The 22,261-nt window shown below is 41.5% G+C and overlaps 1 protein-coding gene across 11 annotated transcripts in view; it reads right to left on the reverse strand.

Annotated features, from left to right (window-relative positions):
• FHOD3 (formin homology 2 domain containing 3) overlaps positions 1-22,261 on the reverse strand; it is a 590,681-nt gene that overhangs the window by 265,445 nt on the left and 302,975 nt on the right. For all 11 annotated transcript variants that reach the window (XM_075921655.1, XM_075921652.1, XM_025187260.2 and 8 more), the window contains one exon: positions 7,797-7,902. In XM_075921655.1, the coding sequence (XP_075777770.1) occupies positions 7,797-7,902 (106 nt within the window). The remainder of the gene's footprint in view (positions 1-7,796; positions 7,903-22,261) is intronic.

Genomic DNA, 22,261 nt, shown 5'->3' on the forward strand with positions numbered 1-22,261 from the left:
GGGTTGCCAGGTGTCCGGTTTTGAACCGGACAGTCCAGTATTTGAGCTTTCTGTTTTGGAAACAAAATGAAAAAATATAAATGAGAAAATATAGAAGTCTGGTATTTTCTAAATAAGATGTAATGTAGATTGCGATGTAATGTCAAGTGTGTCCGGTATTTTTGTTGAAACCATCTGGCAACCCTAGTGTCAAGTCCAAGAGAAAGTAATTTAGTTGCACCAGAATACTTTTATTAGATTGTATCTTTCATGATGAAGATTACACTGAGATGCTCATTCACTGTTATGATATACTAAAAATACTGTGTATGTGATTTCATATGATTGCTGTTTGGGAACCTTTACTAAAATTAATGAATGGTACTCTAGTATAGTTTCCAACGAACAAGAGTCGACACCTCTGAAATTACTGACATCTTTATTATCAGTCTCCACGAGAATGAACTGTCAACTCATGCTTGGGGATGATCTTCTTAGATGGTCAAGCTTTAAAAATATTGCTGAGGGGGAAATCTGAGGAGCTAGTAAAGGTCCAAATCCATGTTGTGTTTGTTCTGTGACTAGCAAAGGATTTTTTTTATAAAATTAAAAACTACTCATTATAAGTCACTTGAATTCTTAGAAAAAATGGTCAACTTCTTAGTTATGCATTGAACAGAATAATGAATGTTGGGGAGGGTTACAAAGTGAAAGCAGCAAGTTTTGATGTCAGCCCCTGGAAAATGAGAGAAGGAGATAGGCTTCTGTCCAGTAATGTGCTGAATTTTCCTGTATGCTATTTACTTGAGATATTCATCATATCATGCTAAAAATGCTGGGTAATTTCCAGTAGCCAGCTTTCATTGACAATGAATGGGGAAATAACACGATGAGATTCATAATAAATTAAATTAATTCTACCTTTCACTACTAAACTTGAATTGTGCCTATCTGCTTTTCTGCTGAGTCACAACTGGCCTCTCAGGGTACGTCTAGATTGCGGTGCTATTTCAGGATACCTGTAGTATCTCAAAATAGCTATTCTGCGTCTTTTGAAGGCGCCTGTTATTTCAAAATAGAATTCAAAATAATGGGCATGCTGTTCAAGCATCTCTGTAACCCTCATTCCACTAGGGTTAAGGGACGTTTAGGAATAGCACAGTATTTCAAAATTACCTCAAACTAAGCTATGCATTCGAGTGTTCTCTATGACGTAATGTATTTATTCATCATACTTTCACAAGATAAGCATCATATGTGAGCTAAAGCTATTTGTTTCAATCCTTCACTCTAATGAAAGAAAGAGTTTCATTGGGAAAAAGCAAACATTTCACACAGCACTTGGCTTGTAGCAAATTATACTCTCAGTTAGTGACAGCTACTGTTTGGGTTCTGCAACAAGAGAATTTTAATCATGTTTCAACTGTCCATTAACAAAACTTCAGCCTTCACTTTTTGTTTCCTCTAGCCTCACCTCAACACCTTCAGGCATGGCATGTCCAATGATAGATATTAACCAGATGGTGTTCTACAACAGACCCATAGCCTTGAGTTGTTTCCAGAATCTGATTTCCCAGAATGTACAAGAATAGAAGTTTGTTCTAAAGCTGGTGCTCAGGTGATATCACATGCCTCTTGTTTTATACGCATAAATGCTGGGGCATTAGTACAGGTTCTGTGATTAAATTGGCTACTACTATAAATATCCACAGACCATCAGATAGTTGCCTATCTACATGAAATTCTAACTGACAGAATTGCTCCCGAATGTATTTGGAAGTAGCAGATATTATATAATAAATGGCAAACCAGACTATAATATTCAAATTCATCACCAATAGTGAAATCTATTGTCTGCCATTACAACTAATCACAATGTGACTGGCTTTACATGTTATGTTCTTTTTGCCTTTATAAGCTAGATAACATTATTACACTATTGTAAAACAAAGGTATTAGAATGACGTTGATACAATAATAGGCAGAACCCGAAACCAGAGCAGGGAAAATATATTATGTAATAATAAATATGTTCGCACATTTACAATGCACTTTTTAACTAAAACTGTCGATGAACATCTTTACAAAGGTTAGGCTCATTTTACCTCTCACAAAACAGAAGCACGGGAAGGTTCCTTGACATGATGCCTGTGGTTCCACAGTGAGAGAATGAAAAACCCAAACTCGTTTGACTAGGTTCAGTTTTAACATGAGTGCTCAACTAGCACAAATTTTTGAAATGTAACATAACAACTTTTTGCCTGAACAATATGAGTATGAACTGGGGACCAGAATTTGAGTCACTGTGTTACTTTCTCCACATAGGGTGTTGTTATATTTCTGGGTTTCTGTAGTTATTTTTCATTTATTTTCAGGGCTAAATTTTTTACAGCAAAGTGATTTCAAATTAATGAAAGGCCTTGGTAAATTAATAGGGCAAATAAAATAACCAATTAAAAAGTCTTAATACAGGCTTATTTTATTTGGTATAAAGCCAAAAAGGCATTATGGAAGCATAAAAAGCATTGTACACAATATATCTCATCCACAAAAGTTCAAATAAATCCTCAAGTTCACAGGACAGACATGTTAGTAACGGTTGTTGTACAGTATTGAAGCCTCACCCTGGCTATATTCATTAAACTGTTCACTCAGGTTTAATCCCATTAAGCAATATGTCACCTTCCCTTAGGGTATTTTAGTTCCTCATCCTATGTCATCAAAACAACCTAGTGCTTAATCCCAGGTCCACTAAGATGACTCTGGTTGATTTTCACTTAGTAAGCTCTGGATCTGGCCCCATCACAATGAATTCTGCTACAGCCCAACTCCTCTGTCTAAAAGACTGTATTGAGTATAGGAAATTCAAGCATCAGAAGTGATACATCTTTACTTTTAGATGGTGAGATTAGTATTTTTTTCACCTTGCATGCATAACTAACTTGGCTATATTCTAAAAGTTCTCTTTGCGTTACTTAGAGCCCCAAAATAACAAGGTCATGCCACGCGCATTCATATATATCTGTACCTGACTAGAAAATGAAAGCTTCTTTTCAGGTGTATTATTTTTGACTAGAAAATATAAAATTGCTTAATTCAGGACAACATTGTTTATTATTTGTATTACAGTGATGTCTACAAGTCCCAACCAAGATAAAGGGCACATTGAATGGATATTCTATAGCCTATAGTGGGACACAGTCTTTGCCTTGAATATCTTAGGGCTTGTCTTTACTAGGGATATGAACGAGTAGTCAACTAGTTGATTAACCGACAAGCCTAGGCTTTACTGGTAATCTAGTCAACTACTTGCATACCGCTGTGCCCCCCCCTCCCTCTCCCACCCTCCACTGCCTCTGTATCAGAGGCAGCAAGGTAGGGGAGCAGGAGCCGGTGCTGGAAGGAGCAGGCTTAAAAGCCAGCTCCCCCCAGCACTGGCTCTGTGGTGCTGCCTGCCCCCACATCTCCCCATGCTGGGGACAAGGGAGGCTGCCACAAAGCAGCCTCTTCCAGTGGCAAGTCCTGGCTTCGCAGCAGCAGCCTCTGTCTGCAGGGAGCTTGGATACCCCCTGTGGACAGAGGTTGCTGCTGGAGAAGCCTCTGTTCACAGCCAGCCTGGGCTGCTGCAGATAGAGGCTGCTTCGTGGAAGCTTCACCCACCCCTCCCTCTCCCTGTAGCCTCTATCAGCAGGGAGCTCAGACCCTGCCCCATGGACAGGGGCTGCTGCCATCCCACGCTGCTGCCTCTGATATAGAGGCAGCCGTGTGGTGCAGCAGGACTGCAAGAGGAACTGGTTTTTAAACTGGCTCCCCTTGCAGACTGGTTCCTGCCTGTCACCCGGCACTGCTGCCTTTGATACAGAGGAAGCAGCGCAGGGTGCCGGAGGCCTCCCTGGGAGTGGGGCCAAAAGGCACATTCCCTTTTAAAAACAACCTTTTAAATAAATTCTCCCACCATAAGTCAGGGAGTAAGGTCAGAGTTTCATTCTAGATTATTATGAAGATATTGATGGATAGTCCCACTTGTCTTGTCACGTTAGCCTATTATTGTACAGGGATATATAGTTTGACTAGGCGTGGCCTCCTATTTAAGCATATATTTTATGACTGCGTAACTTGGTACTACAGCCTACATAACTTGAATTTTAGCCCCTAAGTAAGCATTTTAAACCAAATTTAGGCAGTTAGGGATACATGTCCCTGCCCTCACTACAGGAAGCCCATAGCCCCACAGCCATTACCTAGCTTCAGTCCTGCTTTTGACTCTGGCTCCTCACCATGGCTCTGACTCTTCTACTGGCACCCAGCCATGACCCCCTCTGCTGGCCCTGGCTTCCAGTCTCACTCCCAGTCTCAGTTCCTGGTTCCCCACTGCAGCACCCAGGAGGGTACAGACCAAGTAATGGGGAGACAAACAAAAATAGTTGGGGATCATTGACCTATGCTGTTAAAAAAAAAAAGAAAAAAAAAAGAGATGTATCCATGAAGAAATCCAAAGAATCCCCCAAATTAAAGGATCATGCACAAATAAAGCCCTACCAACTGTGGACATTTTTCTTCCACTTTTTTCCATTTTCATCTTTCCCTTTTCATATCCTGTTAACAGCCTCCTCAATATTGTAATTCTGATTAGATCTATAGATACAGAAGTACATACATACCCAAAGAGAGAGACTGCAGTTTGATGCAACATCACAATTAAAATAAATTATTAAAAAACTTGCAATACCTAGATTAGCTCAGCTTCACCCAGGCAATTGAAATACCACACAACCAAGGGTATTTCTGTAGCATACAAAGTATATTTTCAAAATTTTAAATGAACCCTGTTAACTGCTAATTCCCCATCAAAACTACCATGCTTTCACTGTTTCTGCCATCCCATTGTAATCAATGTACTTCAGCAACAGGAAAGCTCTGGAAACCAGCATTTCTGATCTTCATTGGAAGTCCAGTTTGCAGTCCCATTTTTGCGGTGCCGGCAGGTTCCCTATCTGGCTTCATGTGACATGTTCCTGCTGCTCTTGGGCAAAAGAAAGGGTTCCATGTGCTGCAACCCCACATCCCACCCTGAGTGTTGGTTCCACAGCTCCCAATGGCCAGGAACTGCAGCCTGTGAGCAGAGGCAGAGAGCAGACCTCCCTAGTCATGTCTCTACCAAGGACCACAGGGACAAGTTGCGCTTGCAGGAAGCTGCCTGAGTTGAGTACCTCCTGGATCTAGCACTCCAAAACCTCTGCCATGTCCCAACCCCCTGTCCAGAGCCCTCTCCCTGAACCCCATCCACATCCAAACTCCCTTCCTCTTAGTTAACCAGAATTTTTTGACTTACCGGCACTCCCTGTTCCCCAACATGCTAGGTAACAAAGCTTTTACTGTAGCTGGAAAATTCAGCAACAGAAAAGATATTCCAGGATATTCAGTTAAAAAAAAAAAAAGAAACATCCTTTTTTTTATTATTTTTCAGTTATAACTAACAAAGACACTTTTCCTGTCTAGTATTTACATCAGTGACCTATTCTTGAGTCAACACTATTTACCACACTGGAGGCATTATTTATTTGGAGTCCATTGAAGGCTTTCCATTTACTATATTGGGATTTGGATTAGGCCTGTGTTGATTAACAGTGACTGTTTCTGAACATATCTCTTTCCAATTATTCTAAAGGAATACTCTCAAATAACTGTAGGCCCAGTGGTTATTAACTGAGTATGAATAACCACCAAAGCTAAATAACCGTTAGATGAAATGTAAACAAAGAGAAAAAGCACTAGCTACTATTGTTTCCGGACATCCTTGGAAAAAAAAGCAGTGATTAGTGTTCCATTGCATGGCTCTTTGGAGGATGACAGCAAAGGAAATCCATTTGCAAAGGTATCATAGACACTGTTGTTTTGAAGGCCACCAGCCAACAGATAAAACAACATTTTTACAAATGTTTTACAAACTGTTGTTACTTCATATGCAGTAGCCATACTTTTATTTGCTACTCATTTACTAAATATAGACAAGGAAACTCTTTCGACTAGTGAAAGTCATTCTTCTGGCAGCACTTTCTGCCTTGAAACTCAGTAGATTATTCTAAACTGCCTAGAAAAGCAAGCTCACAGACAGGAATCTTTGGAATAAAACAATAAATAAATCTTAAAAAAAAAACCAAAACAGAAGTGTTTATCCCCAAGAAATTAGTTCCAGAAAGCAAAGTCTGCCATTAAACAACCTAACAATATTACCATGTTTGTTGGACTTCCACTTGCTTCTGGAAAATTAACTCTTCACATGGATGCTGGCATCCAATTTCACAGAAATTAACTCTTCCATCAAAAATTAATATTGAATACATACACACTAGAAAGTGAGGAAATGTTGGGGTTGGAATTAATGGCAACACTATAATAAAAGAAGAATAGTGGCATCAGTTACAATTACAAGGAAATACAGTTGGGATATGGAACTTGGGCCAAATCATATCCTTTTTGTGGTTTAGGCTGAACACTCTCCAGAAGGAGGGAAAATCCCACTGCATGGGGTATTAAGAGACTGGCACATGCTGCTTGCATGCTGGAAGCATTCAGTAACACACACTATCTCATTATATTGTTGTATTTCCATCACTTAACATGTTGTTCAAAGCCCATGGCACTGTCTCAGCTTCTCGAGTTCCTATTTTGATGCATTTTAAATCCTTATGTTCAACCAGAACTCTACATCTGTACATTTTAAACCATCATATTTGATTTATATTACATATATGGTTATCATGAAAAACCTTAAACCATTTCCTACAGTCATCCAAAAATAATAAATCAGAAAAAATATTATTCTCACATGATGTACACTTAATGTTTTTTCTCAACAGCCTCCTCATATTTTTGGATAGGGTTGGATACACTGTACTTGGAAGCCTATCTTTATCTCACTCCACATACAAAAAACACACACTGGTTCCTGGAACTGAAAACAGCTGACAAAGGCTAGAAGTAATAATGGACTTCAAGCAGCTTGAAAGTCAGTCAGGACTTAAATTCAATTTCTAAAGAAAACACAGATATAGGAAAATGCTAAAAGATATTGCAGTTTGATCCATCAGCAAAACATTAAAATCTCTTAATAGAGTGATATCAGTCATTCTGGCATCTGTATCACACTGTTGACTCATATTCAATGAGTGATTCCACTGTAATACCCAGACTCTTTTGAGTTGACCTAGTGCCTACCCAGTTATTCCCCATTTTGTAACTGTAAATTTGATTTTTCTTTCCTTAGTGAAGTACTTTGCACTTGTCTTTATTGAACTGCATCTCGCTGAATTCAGATCAATTCTCCAGTTGGTTAATGTCATTTTGAATTTTTCAAAGTGCTTAAAACCTCTGCCAACTTGGCGTCATCTGCAAATTTTATAAGTATGCTCCCAACTACATTATACAATTCATTAATTAAAGTATTGAATCGTACCAAACCCAGGCTTGACACCTATGGGATGTCCATTACATTCACTTGCCCATTTTGATAGCAAACCATTGATAATACTATTTAAGTATGGTTTTTTTCAGCTACTTGGCACCCTCCCCCAGTAAATTCATCCAAACCATATTTCAGTATGAGAATGCCATATTAGACTGATGATATATTAGCATGTAACCTATTCCACAGCTTTAAAATAACTCTCATAACATATAAAACTCACTCAACCGGAAGGCCCATTCTGAATAGCTAATCACCGCAAATTATTAAAAAAAGTAATGTAGTAGATTGGAGCAGATTTGACAGTGAGATTCATCACAGCAAACAAAACTGCTGAGTTCTCTTGCTATACCTCTTAAGATGTAGTTCTGATAGTTCTGGTCTGCCTCAGCTCCCACTTTTATCAAGCAAGTCAGGCCTTCAGCCACAACAAACTCGTGAACCAAATCCTTGTCATCCTGCCAGAGAAGAAGAGAAAGGGAGAGAAAACAGATACTATATTACAAATCTCAAAGACAAGGAAACATTTTTTGTCATAACATGAACTAAAATATACAGTCTGTGGTTTTTACTTTCTATTCAAATTAAATGAACTAAGCATACTCTTTCCTATAAGTCAGAACTAGACCAAGAATTCTTCTATCAACCAAGCCAGAATCATACTATGACCATTCTATGGAACTCAGAGTGTGAAATTTTTCACAGTCCACAGCAACAAAACAAGGTCTATCTAATTTCTAGATGGAGACCAAATATATGTATACACCACAATTCAACAACCACAGTTGGCCAATGAGCTTCCAGGCCTTGGATGCAGGCTACAAAATTGTTGTGTAGATGTTGAGGGTTGGTCTGGAGTTCAGACTCTTAGACCCTCCCTGCTTCTCAGAATCCCAGGGCTCAAGTTCCAGTCTAAGCCCAAACATGTATGCTGTAATTTTACAGTCCTTTAGCCAGAGCCTCAGAAGCCCAAGATCATGGACATGGGTGTTCAAATACAGTGTACACATGTGCTAAGATCCGGTGGCAAGATCTCTCTTTTTGTTAATAGCCATCCTTTGGGATTTACTACACAAGTGCATCTCGTTTATGAAATTTTGATAGGAATACAAACTGAGTAAGGATTTCAAGAATTTGACCCACAGTTTTCAGTTGGTTGGTTAATTTCTTTAGATAAGAATACAGGCAGTCCCCGGGTTATGTACAAGATAGGGACTGTAGGTTTGTTCTTAAGTTGAATTTGTACGTAAGTCGGATCTGGTACATATTGTACCCCAGGTGTCCGCGATTCAGCCGCTGCTGAAACTGACCAGCGGCTGACTACAGGAAGCCCGAGGCAGTGCTGCTTTGCCCCGGGCTTCCTGGAATCAGACGCTGATCAGTTTCAGCAGCAGCTGACTTCGGGACACCTGGGGTAGAGCAGCAGGGGTGCTGCCAGGTTGGTCCCCGCAGCGCCGAGGTGCGGCGCTGCAGGGACCAACCCAGCAGTGCCCCAGCTGCTCTGTCCCAGGCGTCCAGATTCAGCCGCTGTTGAAACTGACCAGCAGCGGCTGAATCGGACACGCCTGGGGCAGAGCAGCTGGAGTGCTGCTGGGTTGGTCTGGTAGCGTCGACCGTTGGCGCGGCGGGACCAAACCGGCAGCACCCCAGTTGCTCTACCCCAGGCGTCGGTGAGAAAAGCCTGGTTTGCTGGCTCCCCACCCCCCAGCAGACCAGGGAGACGCGGAGCGGCTTTTCTCGCCGCGAAGGACGCGGGAGGTGGGACCGCGGCGCGTCTCAGCGGTCCCGCCGCCCGCGTCCTCCACGGTGAGAAAAGCCACTCCGCGTCTTCCTGGTCTGCTGGGGGGGGGGGGTGCTAGCTCCGCATCTCCCTGGTCTGCTGGGGGGAAGTGCCCCCCACTCCGCCGGAGGCGGCGACAGTGGGGGAGGCACCCCCACTAGCTGCGCCACCCCCCCCCGTTTGTAAGTAGGGGTCCGACTTACATCGGATTGACGTAACCCGGGGATTTACTGTATAATGTAGACTAATGAAGAAACGAAAGACTCAATAAAAACTGTATGCACCAATGAATTAATTTCTAACAACATAAGCTACCAAATCAGAGGATAATTCAATTGCACATCAACTAATTTGATCTATGCCATCAAAAGCCAGCATTGCCCCCCTGTTATATATACTGGACAAACTGGACAGTCCCTATGGGAAAGAATCAATGGACACAAATCAGATATACATAAAGGGAACATACAAAAACCTGTTGGGAGAGCACTTCAGTCTACCTAATCACACTTTAAAAGATCTCCAGGTGGAGGTCTTATCACAAACCAATTCTACAAGTCAAATACACAGAGAGGTGTTGGAATTACAATTCATCCACAAGTTCAATTCTCATGCTGAGGGTTTCAGTTGTGATGACTGATAGGTGGGACACTATCAACCTAACAATCAATGAAGGTGCAAACAGCTCTTTGTCTGTGTAGATTCTAGTGTTAACACCCTTTCTATCTATTACTATCCTTTGATCTGTTTCTTTTCAACTATCCAATCTTCAGGTGTTTATAGATTGCCAGTTCTGCCTACTTGTTTTTCCCTTTGATATTTCTATACTCTCTGCTCCTTGTTTCCTGCTCCCCCCTCTCCCCCCTTCTTCCCTATTTATTTTGGGTTTGCACATCCTAAACTCAAAACTCCGGTCATTTGTAGAAGTGGGCTGTGCCCACGGAAGCTCATGATACCATCTACATGTTTTGTTAGTCTATAAAGTGCTACCGGACCATTTGTTGTTTTTAAAGTTTATCCTCTACAGAATAACTTGGCTACCCCCTGCAAATTAGAAAGTGTTTCTCAAATAGCAGGAATTGAGTGAAAACCATTTCAATTTGTAAAATTTACATAAAGAAAAATATCAGTGTTCAAGCACAGTGGCTGTCATTTAAAAAGTCAGCATTTAGAGTTACCTCAAAATAGTACTGCATGTTAATATTTAAGTTCCTAGCATTAAAAAAATCCTATTACCCTGCAAGGTATAATCCTTTCCCCCAGAAAATCATCAGAATTAATTCTGCAGGCCAAGTATAATTTTAAATGACATAATTTTACACATTTGGAATTAGTTTCATATTCACCTCTACTGTCATATTGGTACGATGACCAGTCCAAACTTAACAGAAACTTGAGTAACTTCTAGCATCAGAGATTCTTTTTTGCTAATCATTAATTATTATGGCAACAACAATACTTGTTGACTTAAGGACCAATACCCATAACAATGAGAATAATTAACTACATCTGTGCCATTCTGGTTAATATAATACCACTTCAGGACTGTGGTTTACAATTTGCCATTAGTTAAATTTGATAGTGGTGATTTTTGCAAGTCATTTCTTGGACCACCAGTCTTTTATGTAGCATAATTGAATGCTCAAACTTACAAAAAGTCACTGGATAGTTAATTAAGCAGCAGCTGATTGGATGACTAAATCAATCGACCATGGAAGCAAGGGCGGAGAATGTCAAACTTATGGGCTACATCTAACCCATTGCTTGATTTCTTCCAACCTGCAGCAAATCTTTATGCCACAGGCTGGAAGCCCTGGTATGTTGCTGCGGCACTTAGGCATGTGGAGAGCAGGGAAGGTCTATGTGTTGCTGCTCCCACCCCCAGCGATGGCTCTGCAGCTCCCACTGGCTGAGAAGCATGTACAATGGAAGTGTAAGGCGGGGCCTGTGGGTGCAAGTGGTGTACACCATTCAGAGCCACATGCTGGACCCTCCATGTAGGGGCCAGACATGGCGGCTGCTTCCGGGAGTGTTGCAGGGCCAGGGAAGGGAGGGAGCCTGCCTTAGTCCTGCTGCACTGCTAACCAGGAGCCACCTCAAGAAAGTACTGCCTAGCCAGAGTCCACACTCTTAGCTGCCTCACCCAGGTTAGAACTCCCTCCTGAGCTCTGAATCCCTCATTCCCTCTGAGACTCTGCACCTCCATCTGGAGCCCTAACCTGCTCCCACACTTCAACCTCCATCCCCAATTGGAGCCCCATCTTGCATCCTGAGCCCCTCATTTTTGCTCTCCCCCGAGCCTCCCCACCATGGGGTTGGAACTGTGACTGCAGCTTGCCAGAACTAATGGTAAACAAATCATTGTGGTATTTCAACATACAGCAAGATTATGGTGTCTAAGCCCCATAGGAAAAAAAATTACCAGAAAAAAGAAGTTACCAAAAATTAGCAATGGGAGAGTAAGTTTACTAAAGGTGCCAAAAAGAGTCTTCTTCAAAATAACTTTTTGGCAAGTTGTTATTGCTTTTATTCAAATTAATAAAAAATAATATTAGAACCTTAGCAATAATTTAGAAACCATTAAGATACAAGGAACACATCTCCAAATATATATTGCCAATCAGAATTACAACTGAAGTAAGTTAAATTGGTTGGTAACTATCTTTTGCAGGATGCATTACTTTTCTATTAGAAATACCTTGTGGGCACCTTTCTAAAAATCTTGATAGGAGATTGAGCCTTTCCTCAATGGTTTTCAATGTATTTGAGTTGACCGATAAAATGATCCCTGCTGGAGTGGATAAGTCATAGCACAAGAAATATTGAAAAATACAATAACCATGTTCCAGTATTTATAGAATGTATTTAACATATCAATTTTGGAAGAGCTATAACATATGAAAGATACAAAAAAAGTCCAATCCACAACCCACAGAAGTCAATAGGAGTCTTTCTACAGGTGTCAGTGAGCTTTAGATGAGGTCCTGCAGGTGCAAAAAAGGGCTTTCTTAGGGCAAGTTTACACTAGAAGTGCTACAGATGCACCAATACAGCTGTGCCACTCTAACACATTATGTCGACAGGAGAGACCTCTCCCGTCAGTATAATAAAATCAGCTGCATGAGAGGAGATAGCTAAGTTGGTGGAAGAGTTGTCGATACCAGCACTTAATTTAAAGCAACTTGCAAATTTAAAACTTAGAATGGTGGCTTATTCACACCCTGAATAATGTAAATTATTCCTGCATAAGTGGTAATGTGCACCAGTCCTTAGAAATCTCCCTCTAAACTGTTACTGGAATGGATGAATAGTTATTTTATGTTTGTACTTCTACCATAATATCATTCACGTACAAAAAAGCTAACATAAGAACGGCCATACTGGGTGAGACCAAAGATCCATCTAGCCCAGTCTCCTGTCTGCTGACAGTGGCCAATGCCAGATGCCGCAGAGGGAGTGAACACAACAGATAAAAAAAGAAATAACAAAATGTTTTTTAAGTACATTAGAAGCAGGAAGCCTGCTAAAAAGCCTGTGGGTCTCCTAGATGATCGAGCTATAAAAGGAGCAATCAAGGACGATAAAGCCATTGCGGAGAAACTAAATGATTTCTTTGCTTCAGTCTTCACGGCTGAGGATGTTGGGGAGATTCCTGAATCTGCACCGTCCTTTGTGGGTGATGAATCTGAGGAACTGTCCCGGATTGAAGTGTCATTAGAGGAGGTTTTGGAACAAATAGAAAAACTTAATGTTAACAAATCTCCGGGACCGGATGGCATTCATCCAAGGGTTCTAAAAGAATTTAAATGGGAAATTGCTGAGCTATTATCTGTGGTTTGTAACCTATCCTTTAAATCGGCTTCCGTACCTAATGACTGGAAGGTAGCCAACGTGACACCAATATTTAAAAAGGGCTCTAGAGGCGATCCTGGCAATTATAGACCGGTAAGTCTAACTTCAGTACCGGGCAAATTAGTAGAAACAATAGTAAAGAATAAAATTGTGAAGCATGTAGAAGAACATAATTTGTTGGGCAAAAGTCAACATGGTTTCTGTAAAGGGAAATCCTGTTTTACTAATCTATTAGAGTTCTTTGAAGGGGTTAACAAACATGCGGACAAGGGGGATCCAGTAGATATAGTATACTTGGATTTTCAGAAAGCCTTTGACAAGGTCCCTCACCAAAGGCTCTTGTGTAAATTACATGGCCATGGGATAAGAGGGAAGGTCCTTTCTTGGATTGAGAACTGGCTAAAAGACAGGAAACAAAGGGTAGGAATAAACGGTAAATTTTCAGATTGGAGAGGAGTAACTAGTGGTGTACCCCAAGGGTCAGTCCTGGGACCAATCCTTTTCAACTTATTCATAAATGATCTGGAGAAAGGGGTAAGCAGTGACGTAGTAAAGTTTGCAGATGATACCAAACTGTTTAGGATAGTCAAGACAGAAGCAGACTGAGAGGGACTCCAAGAAGATCTCACCAAACTGAGTGATTGGGCAACAAAATGGCAAATGAAATTTAATGTGGATAAGTGTAAAGTAATGCACATCGGGAAAAATAACCCCAACTATACGTACAGTATGATGGGGGCTAATTTGGCTACGACAAATCAGGAAAGAGATCTTGGAGTTATCGTGGACAGTTCTCTGAAAACTTCCACACAGTGTGCAGCGGCGGTCAAAAAGGCAAATAGGATGCTAGGAATTATTAGGAAAGGGATAGAAAATAAGACCCAGAACATCTTACTGCCCCTGTATAAAACTATGGTACGCCCACATCTTGAATACTGTGTACAGATGTGGTCTCCTCACCTCAAAAAAGATATTTTGGCCTTGGAAAGGGTTCAGAAAAGGGCAACTAAAATGATTAGGGGTTTGGAACGGGTCCCATATGAGGAGAGGCTAAAGAGACTGGGATTTTTCAGTTTAGAAAAGAGGAGACTGAGGGGGGATATGATAGAGGTCTATAAAATCATGAGTGGTGTGGAGAGGGCTGATAAAGAAAAGTTATTTATTAGTTCCCATAATAGAAGAACTAGAGGACACCAAATGAAATTAATGGGTAGCAGGTTTAAAACTAATACAAGGAAGTTCTTCTGCACACAGCGTGTTGTCAACCTGTGGAACTCCTTGCCAGAGGAGGCTGTGAAGGCTAGGACTATAATAGAGTTTAAGAGAAGCTGGATAAATTCATGGAGGTTAGGTCCATAAAAGGCTATTAGCCAGGGGATAAAATGGTGTCCCTGGCCTCTGTTTGTCAGAGGCTGGAGAGGGATGGCAGGAGACAAATCGCTTGATCATTGTCTTCGGTCAACCCTCTCTGGGGTACCTGGTGCTGGCCACTGTCGGTAGACAGGATACTGGGCTAGATGGACCTTTGGTCTGACCCGGTACGGCCGTTCTTATGTTCTTATGTTATAATAATCATGTGATCCCTCTTCCTTCATCCATTTTCAGACAAACAGAGGCTAGGGACACGATTCCTAATAATGTGGGCTAATAGTCATTGATGGACCTAACCTCCATGAATTTATCTAGCTCTTTATTGAACCCTGTTAAAATCCTACTGTTCATAACATCTTCTGGCAAGGAGTTCCACAGGTTGACTGTGCGCTGCAGGAAGAAAAACGTCCTTTTGTTTGTTTTAAACCTGCTTCCTATTAATTACATCGGTGACCCCTAGTTCGTATATTATGGGAACAAGTAAATAACCTTTCCTTATTTACTTTTTGCACAGCAGCTGGCCCTAGAAATCACCTGAGCAGAGATCCCAGGGGTGTCCAGAAAAGTCACTGCGTGGTGGCAACCATCAGAGGTCCCCAGACAGCCAGAGCAGATGCTGTTCAGCGGCCACTGCTACTGGCCTGGCCCGGCCCCGCCCCGGACACTCTTCCAGAAGCAGTCCCTAGAATGCTCCCCAGCAGCAACCCCTACAAAATTTAGTTCATAGGCTCTGAATTTTTTATCATTGCCCAGGACCTGTCCATGACTTTCGCCCTTAACTGTGGTTTTCTGTCATACAGGATAAAATAATCAGGTCTGAATATTCACTCGTGTCTTAATGTCATATTAATTCAGATTAATTTTCCTTTTGTTCGTTTTAAACCTGCTTCCTATTAATTACATTTGGTGACCCCTAGTTCTTATATTATGGGATCAAGTAAATAACTTTTCCTTATTTACTTTTTCCACAGCAGTCATGATTATATATATCTCTATCATATCCCTAGACCTGTATCATATCCCTATTCTTACATATCCTTTACATTCTTAATGAGATATGCAGTATGTGTTTGGAGTCATTGCTTTTTCTTTCATAAATGAAATGTTATCAAAAGGGCTAAAGTAGTAAACTATTGCCCTGAAGATTGATCCACGATTGAAGTGAGATATATTGCATTGGGACTTCAGAGAAAATGAAGGGGATGAAGAAATTTTAATCACACTACTGGTAAAGCACTGAATAAACACACCAAGATTGAATTTGAAAAAGGTTTTTAAAGTACTCTTCCTTCCCCCCAATAAAAGGAGAAAAAGTGTCATGAAGCAGAGTATAAATACATCATATTGTAGACATACATTTGCACTCTGTTCATTATCTATTCCATCATGTATGCATGATGTAAGGAAAGAAACAAACATCTGGAATGTGCAAAGAAAGATGAAAGAAATCCAAATCCACATATCCTAAATGGAAAGGAAAATGTTTATATCAAATTGCTGTACTACGGTAATCTTTTCAAACCCATTAACTCACTGACTTGCCAGTTAGGTGACCTCAAGAGTAAAGGCTATTCTACCAATGGTAAGTGGTTCACTGTTTCCTGAAAAGAGAGCATTCATTCTGTAGATTATATAGAGCAGCAACAGTGCATGACAAGTATTTGTGGCCTATGGGTGATAACAACTAATGGGGGCAGAGGGAGGTTTGTCATTTCGTAGGGAAATATTGCTAAGATTTATGACCCCATAATCAGCAGACATTAAAGCACTGATGAGAAAAGCAGCAAAATACAGTCAAATCTCCATACGCTTCCTTCTAAGCTTCTACAACCATAAACATTGTACAGTAACACAGAGATCAACTACTTAAGGACTTTACAAAAAGATGCTGGTGGCCCTGTCAGCTAAATATATTATAAACATCCATTAATAAGTTTGGAACAGATAAAACCCTTAAACAAAAGTAAGCATTTCAGGACCAAAACCAGGAACAATTATGTATGTATAATTCTACACTACTTTATTCCAATAAGACATCAACCAGAACTCTCAATATATTTAACCTATGTAAAGTTTACTTGTTAAGTAAGTGGCCGGCAAATGTAATATTTACAAACTGTTATACTTAACCTTTCCAAAGTCTGCTATTTCCATGGATCATGTGTTTTAAAAGTTCACCCAATTGTATTATTTTATTTGTCATAGAAATTTTTTCTCTTACCAGATTTTTCAGAAAATTATCTGCCAGAAAAACAGAATAGAGTAAATTAAAAAAAAAAACACACAAAAAAACAGCTCAAACAAGCACTGCAGACAGCTGTATTCCAAGCATTTGGGGATGTTAGATTAGTTATTTGTTAATCATGTTCAGATGTCCACATATTTTTGTTTTACATGGCCAACAGCTGTGCAATTTACTAGATGCTTCCTTCCCACTGGAGCTTTTGAGACAGAGAGAGAAAGAGAGAGTGCACATGCGAGTGCCAGGGGAATTTCTACCAAAGGGCAACTCATTTTTACGCCTTTCCTTTCTCTAAAACAACTTCTGTATTCCTCTTGGAGACCCTGAGGAGTTCTATATTTATTCCCATTCCATACATCTTGCCTACCCACACGCACACTTTACAAAGCTAGCTTGTTTAAACCAGGAACCTGGGTGCTATCAGCTTGTCCTCTCTTCCCATGAGAGGACACTGAATAAGCAGGTAGGCACATTCTGTACCAACCAACGTTCCCATTGCAAATATACAGCCATTGCAGCAACACAACCTGGAACTGACAAAGGCATGGATAGCCATGATGATGACGACATCTGAAGGAAAAACCTTGTAACCTCCTAGCAAAGCCCAGAATGAAAAAAAAAATCACTTTCAAATACTGTTTACAAGACAGGACCCCTTTGTGTGGCACAAAAGTGAATCAGTCAGATGTGTCCTCCATTGAAGAAACGTGGCACTTCCCCCCACTCTCTCTTGCAAAGCCTCCATGTGGTTCTCTTTAGGGGTAGACTGGGGCTAGGAATTTAACCTGGGTTTAACTGGTTAGGCTCCGTGTTTGTCACCTAGGTTGTGCAAGTCATGGATTCTGTGACTATCTGCAACCTCCACGACTTCTGCAGCAGCCAGTGTGGCTGATTGCAGCACTGCCCAAGCAACTGGCTCTGTGGCTTGCTTCTCAGGTCTCCCCAGGGACAGCCACACCATCTGCTGCTGAAGCAACCCAGAAACTCAGGCAACCCAGGGACTGTTCAAGCAGTGGCCAGAGCATCTGGCCCTAAAAATCACCTGAGAAGAGATCTCGGGGTGACCAGAAAAGTCACTGTGTGGTGGCAACCATCAGTGGTCCCCAAACAGCCAGAGCAGATGCTGTTCAGCAGCCACTGCTACTGGCCTGGCCCGGCCCCGCCCCGGACACTCTTCCAGAAGCAGTCCCTAGAATGCTCCCCAGCAGCAACCCCTACAAAATTTAGTTCATAGGCTCTGAATTTATCATCATTGCCCAGGACCTGTCCATGACTTAAGCCCTTAACTGTGGTTTTCTGTCATACAGGATAAAATAATCATGTCTGAATATTCACTCTTGTGTCTTAATGTCATATTAATTCAGATTGCTAGATTGCAAGCTGTCACATTGTTCTGCAAGTTTGTTCAGCAATGTTTTGCAATGTGAAAAAGTTAAATCCTACCTGAAATAATTCAGGAACTAGGGGCAGACTCACTCACATCCAATGGTTCAACGTTTTTAGTGCAACTCAGTTAATGTAGAGACCTACTATTAGGCAGTAGGGTTGCTAATGCAGAATTTTATGTGGAGCTCTACTGCAATTTCTACTTCTAAGGGCAGGAGGATGGACGGAATCATAGTTTACACTTGTGCTCATTAATTAATGGTAATTTTACAAGTGCCCCTCACACTCTGCTGCAGTAGCTAAGCTGTTCATTGAAGAGTGAATTGCACAGTCTCATGAGTTGCGCTCTGAATAGGTGCTATTAGGCAGTGCTGCAGTACAAAATAATAAATAATAAAACTAATAATACATGATTCCCTGAAATGTGAATCTACTCTGAAAAGTTATTTAATAAAATGGTATTGGGGGCTCCTATGTTTATTATTCCTCATTTACTTCCAAATCAAATTTTTTCACTGTAGAAGTAAAAGGATATGTTTTCTCTAACCGCTTGCCCTGCAAACTCAACCTAGGATCAGGAAGTTGAGCTGGGTTTAGAAGGATTGGAGTCTGAGGATTAGGATTTTCTCATCTGGAGATATAAATTAGCTTCACGGGAGCTACAGATGATTTGTGAGGGAAGGGGAAGAAAAAGCACAGCAAGTGGTACAATATAAATGAAGACTGTTACGACAAATGATCTCAGCGCAGAAAAGAATACAAGGAAGGTATTTGCCCTCTTCCCCCTTTTTTGTATTCAGCGTGCCCCCGTTTTGCATTTCTGATTGCATACAGGGCACAGAAGCAAACAGGTCTCCCTTTCCAGCAATTCCTCTGACTTTGGGCAACTCCAGTTCTTGCAGAACCATCATGACCATTCCTTGCAGCCCCCATTGTAATAGGTATGTCAGGGTGTTAACAAACTGTACTGCACTCCGGTTATCCTTAGCTTGTGTATAGACCTTATGTGGTCAAAAAAGGCCACAACAGCTGATGGGTTTCTCTAATATTTACCGGAGTCTGTGCAGAACCAGCAACCAAATCCTGTTTGTCTTTCCTCCCAGTTGTTCAGCTTGAAATCCGACCCATAGACTCCTTTGAAATGTATCACAGGCATGTCTGCACAGGAATGATTATATGTAAATTACCCATATCTGCTCCCAAAGTACCTTGTGTGTCAAATCTGCAGTAGTTACCGACAAAATTAATCCTGTTGACTTTGCTACTCTAGCGTAGAAAAAAAAGTGCTGTGTTTAGCTCTGTGTTATATATCACAGAACAAACTTCCAGCTAAATCCCAGAGTCCAGTTGTTTGTTTTTTTATTGTGTGGTTAGGTGATTGCCCCACACAGGTAGAAGGGTTCAAGAAGTCCTCAGGAAGTCTATCCAAAACCCAACCAGTGGAAGGCCTGCAGAGAGCCAATCAGGAGGCTTGTTGGTGCAGCCAATCGGGGGTATGGAGGGCCATATAAGAAGGGCTGCTCAACAGAGCACAGTCAGTCTGAGTTTTCAGTCAGTCTGTCCTTGGAGTGCAAAGGAGAAGAACTGGCTGCCTTATAGGAGTACCTCAGATGGAGTAGTCCTGGGCAGGGGAGCAACAGGGAGTAGCAGCCTGAGGACTGCCAGACTGAGATTCCTGATACAAAGGACCGGGAATATGCTAGGGCTACTAAGAAATGGCCCAGGGAAACAGGCAGTAGGAGTTGGAGGAAGAGCAGCACATGCTGCCAGATATAGGGTTCCTGGCTCAAGACCTGGAGTAGTGGGTAGACTTGGGTTTCCCCACTTGCCACTGAGGTGAGTGGCTGTAGCGAGGACTGACAGGTCCATTGGAGGATGGGAAAGAATCAAGTGGGACACAGCTTCAGAGTTGTGCCCAGAAAAGGACACCATGAACGAGGGAGCAACGTGGGTCCCAGTAGTGGAGCGGAGGTAATGTCAGTCAGATTAGTTTAGAGGAAGGCCCATTGTTGAACTGCAGAGCTAATTTCCTGAGAGGACCAGCAGGAGGTGCTGCCATGGTGAATCATGTGCCCTGTTACAATAAGCAACAGGCTGTGGGTTTTGTATGTATGAAGTTGAGCTTCCAATGCTAGTTTAGTTTAGAAAACTTATTATTGATTGAGGGAATATAAATATGGCCTATCACAATATATGTTTATAGTTACTTTCCGATACTTTAAATTATAGTTGTTTTCTGGACTATAAAATTACTATTGTAATTACAATATTATATCCCAAATCCAAAATGCCTAACACTATATGCCGGTAACTGCATCATCACTACTTGCTTGAGTATATTTTAGGTTGCTTCCTGGGCCATGTGACCTACTAAAGATGCACCAAAAAAAGAGAGGAATCAAGAACGTTTAGAAGTTCCATGAGATGTCTTACTGTCCTGCTGGCTAAACCTAAATTAGCACCAAAGATAGGATTCTACATAGAGACCACCTGTTGTTCTTAACTAAACCACTGATTATAGGATTCAAATCCTGTCTTATAGCATTATGTAAACCTGTGTTTTGCACTGAGGTGGATAATTACATTTAAAACACAAACAAACAAACAAAAAAAGCACAAAACCACATACAGAGTTGTTCACACAGTCCTGAATAAACTACATCTCCAAGTCCACGTTTTTTCAATTGTGTACCTTATATGGCATTGGCACAAACTACTCCTAGAGAAGCATACTGAGGAAATTCTGGTAGTGTTTCTCACTGTGGTTTTCTGCTGCTTCTGCTGGTTCTTCTTTTTTTTTACATGCAATTCTTAACATATTCTCAAGCAGCAACCCTGTTTATTTTATGAGACTGTAATTAATCTGCTCATAATTAAGGCCATGTTTTAGTCATAAGTATATTTAGTAAAAGTCATGCAGAGGTCATGTGCAGTAAATAAAAATTCACAGCCCTTGACCTGTCCATGACTCATGCTACGTACCGCTAACTAAAATATGGGCCATGGGTACTCTGTGTGTGGGGGGAGGGGGAGGTGGCAGGCCAGGGCCTAAGAACCCGTTTGGTGTGGCAGTGAAGGGGGATGGTGTGTGTGTGTAGGGGGTGGGGGGCAGACTCCCTACCCAGCTCCCCAAAAGCAGCTGGCATGTCTCTACAGTTCCTAGGGAGAGGAAAGGCTACAGGGGCTCCACGCACTGCCCCCAGCATGAGCCCTAGTTCCGCAACTCCCATTGGCTGGGTACTGTGCCCATGGGAGCTGTGAGGGCAGTGCCTGCAGGCAGGGGCAGCATGCAGAGACCCCCTGGTCTTTCTGCCTAGGAACTGCAGGAACATGCTGGCCATTTTCAGGGATCCCCATGCCATGGTAAGCACTGACCTGCACCCCAACCACCTGCCTCAGCCCTGAACCCCCTTCCACGCCCAAACTACAGCTGCTGCTGGGGTAAGGTGCAGTGGCCTAAGACTGCCACAGCAGCGGCTAGTGCAGCTGGCCCAGGGGCTGCCTGAGCTGCTTGGGCAGTCCCAGAGCCAATGGAGACAGAAGTCACAGAAAGTCACGTGATAGACCCACAGCTTTATTCATAATGCACACCCCCAGCAGCTTTGCAGACTAACGGAGCCATTTGTGAGTTAAATGGTTGATTGTACCTGTCCAGGGGAATAAATCTGGATATTGGCAGGAAATGGTGAGATTATGTCTATAACTGAGAACTAAACTCTGATTGCTCCCTTACAGAGTCTCTCAATATGTATCATTACATGTAATAACATCTAGGATTTGAAGGTAATTCCCTAGCAATTCTACATACAGGCTGTGAGAAAATTTCCCAGAGGAAATGGTGAAAGTCCCAATGCACTTTCATCTCTTGCTTATAGAAAGGAGGTGGATAAGAAAATACATACATACAAAATAATGAACAGCACAGAGATGGTAGTGTTGTTGCTCCTCCTGTTTGCCCCCTCTCATAGAGCAGGAACAAAAAAGACAATCAATGAATTTGAAAGGCCACAATTTCAAAGCTATGTAAAAATACTCAACCTGTGAAACTCTTTGCCATAAAGTCTCATTAAGGACAAACTTTACATAAGATTCAAGAATGGTGAGATATTTATACAAATAATGAGGACATACACTGGTATGCCAGGCAGAAAATATAAGGAGTATAAACCTTCATAAGCCAACCTCG

The sequence above is a fragment of the Pelodiscus sinensis genome, chromosome 2, assembly GCF_049634645.1.
Source record: "Pelodiscus sinensis isolate JC-2024 chromosome 2, ASM4963464v1, whole genome shotgun sequence".
Lineage (NCBI taxonomy): Eukaryota > Metazoa > Chordata > Testudines > Trionychidae > Pelodiscus > Pelodiscus sinensis.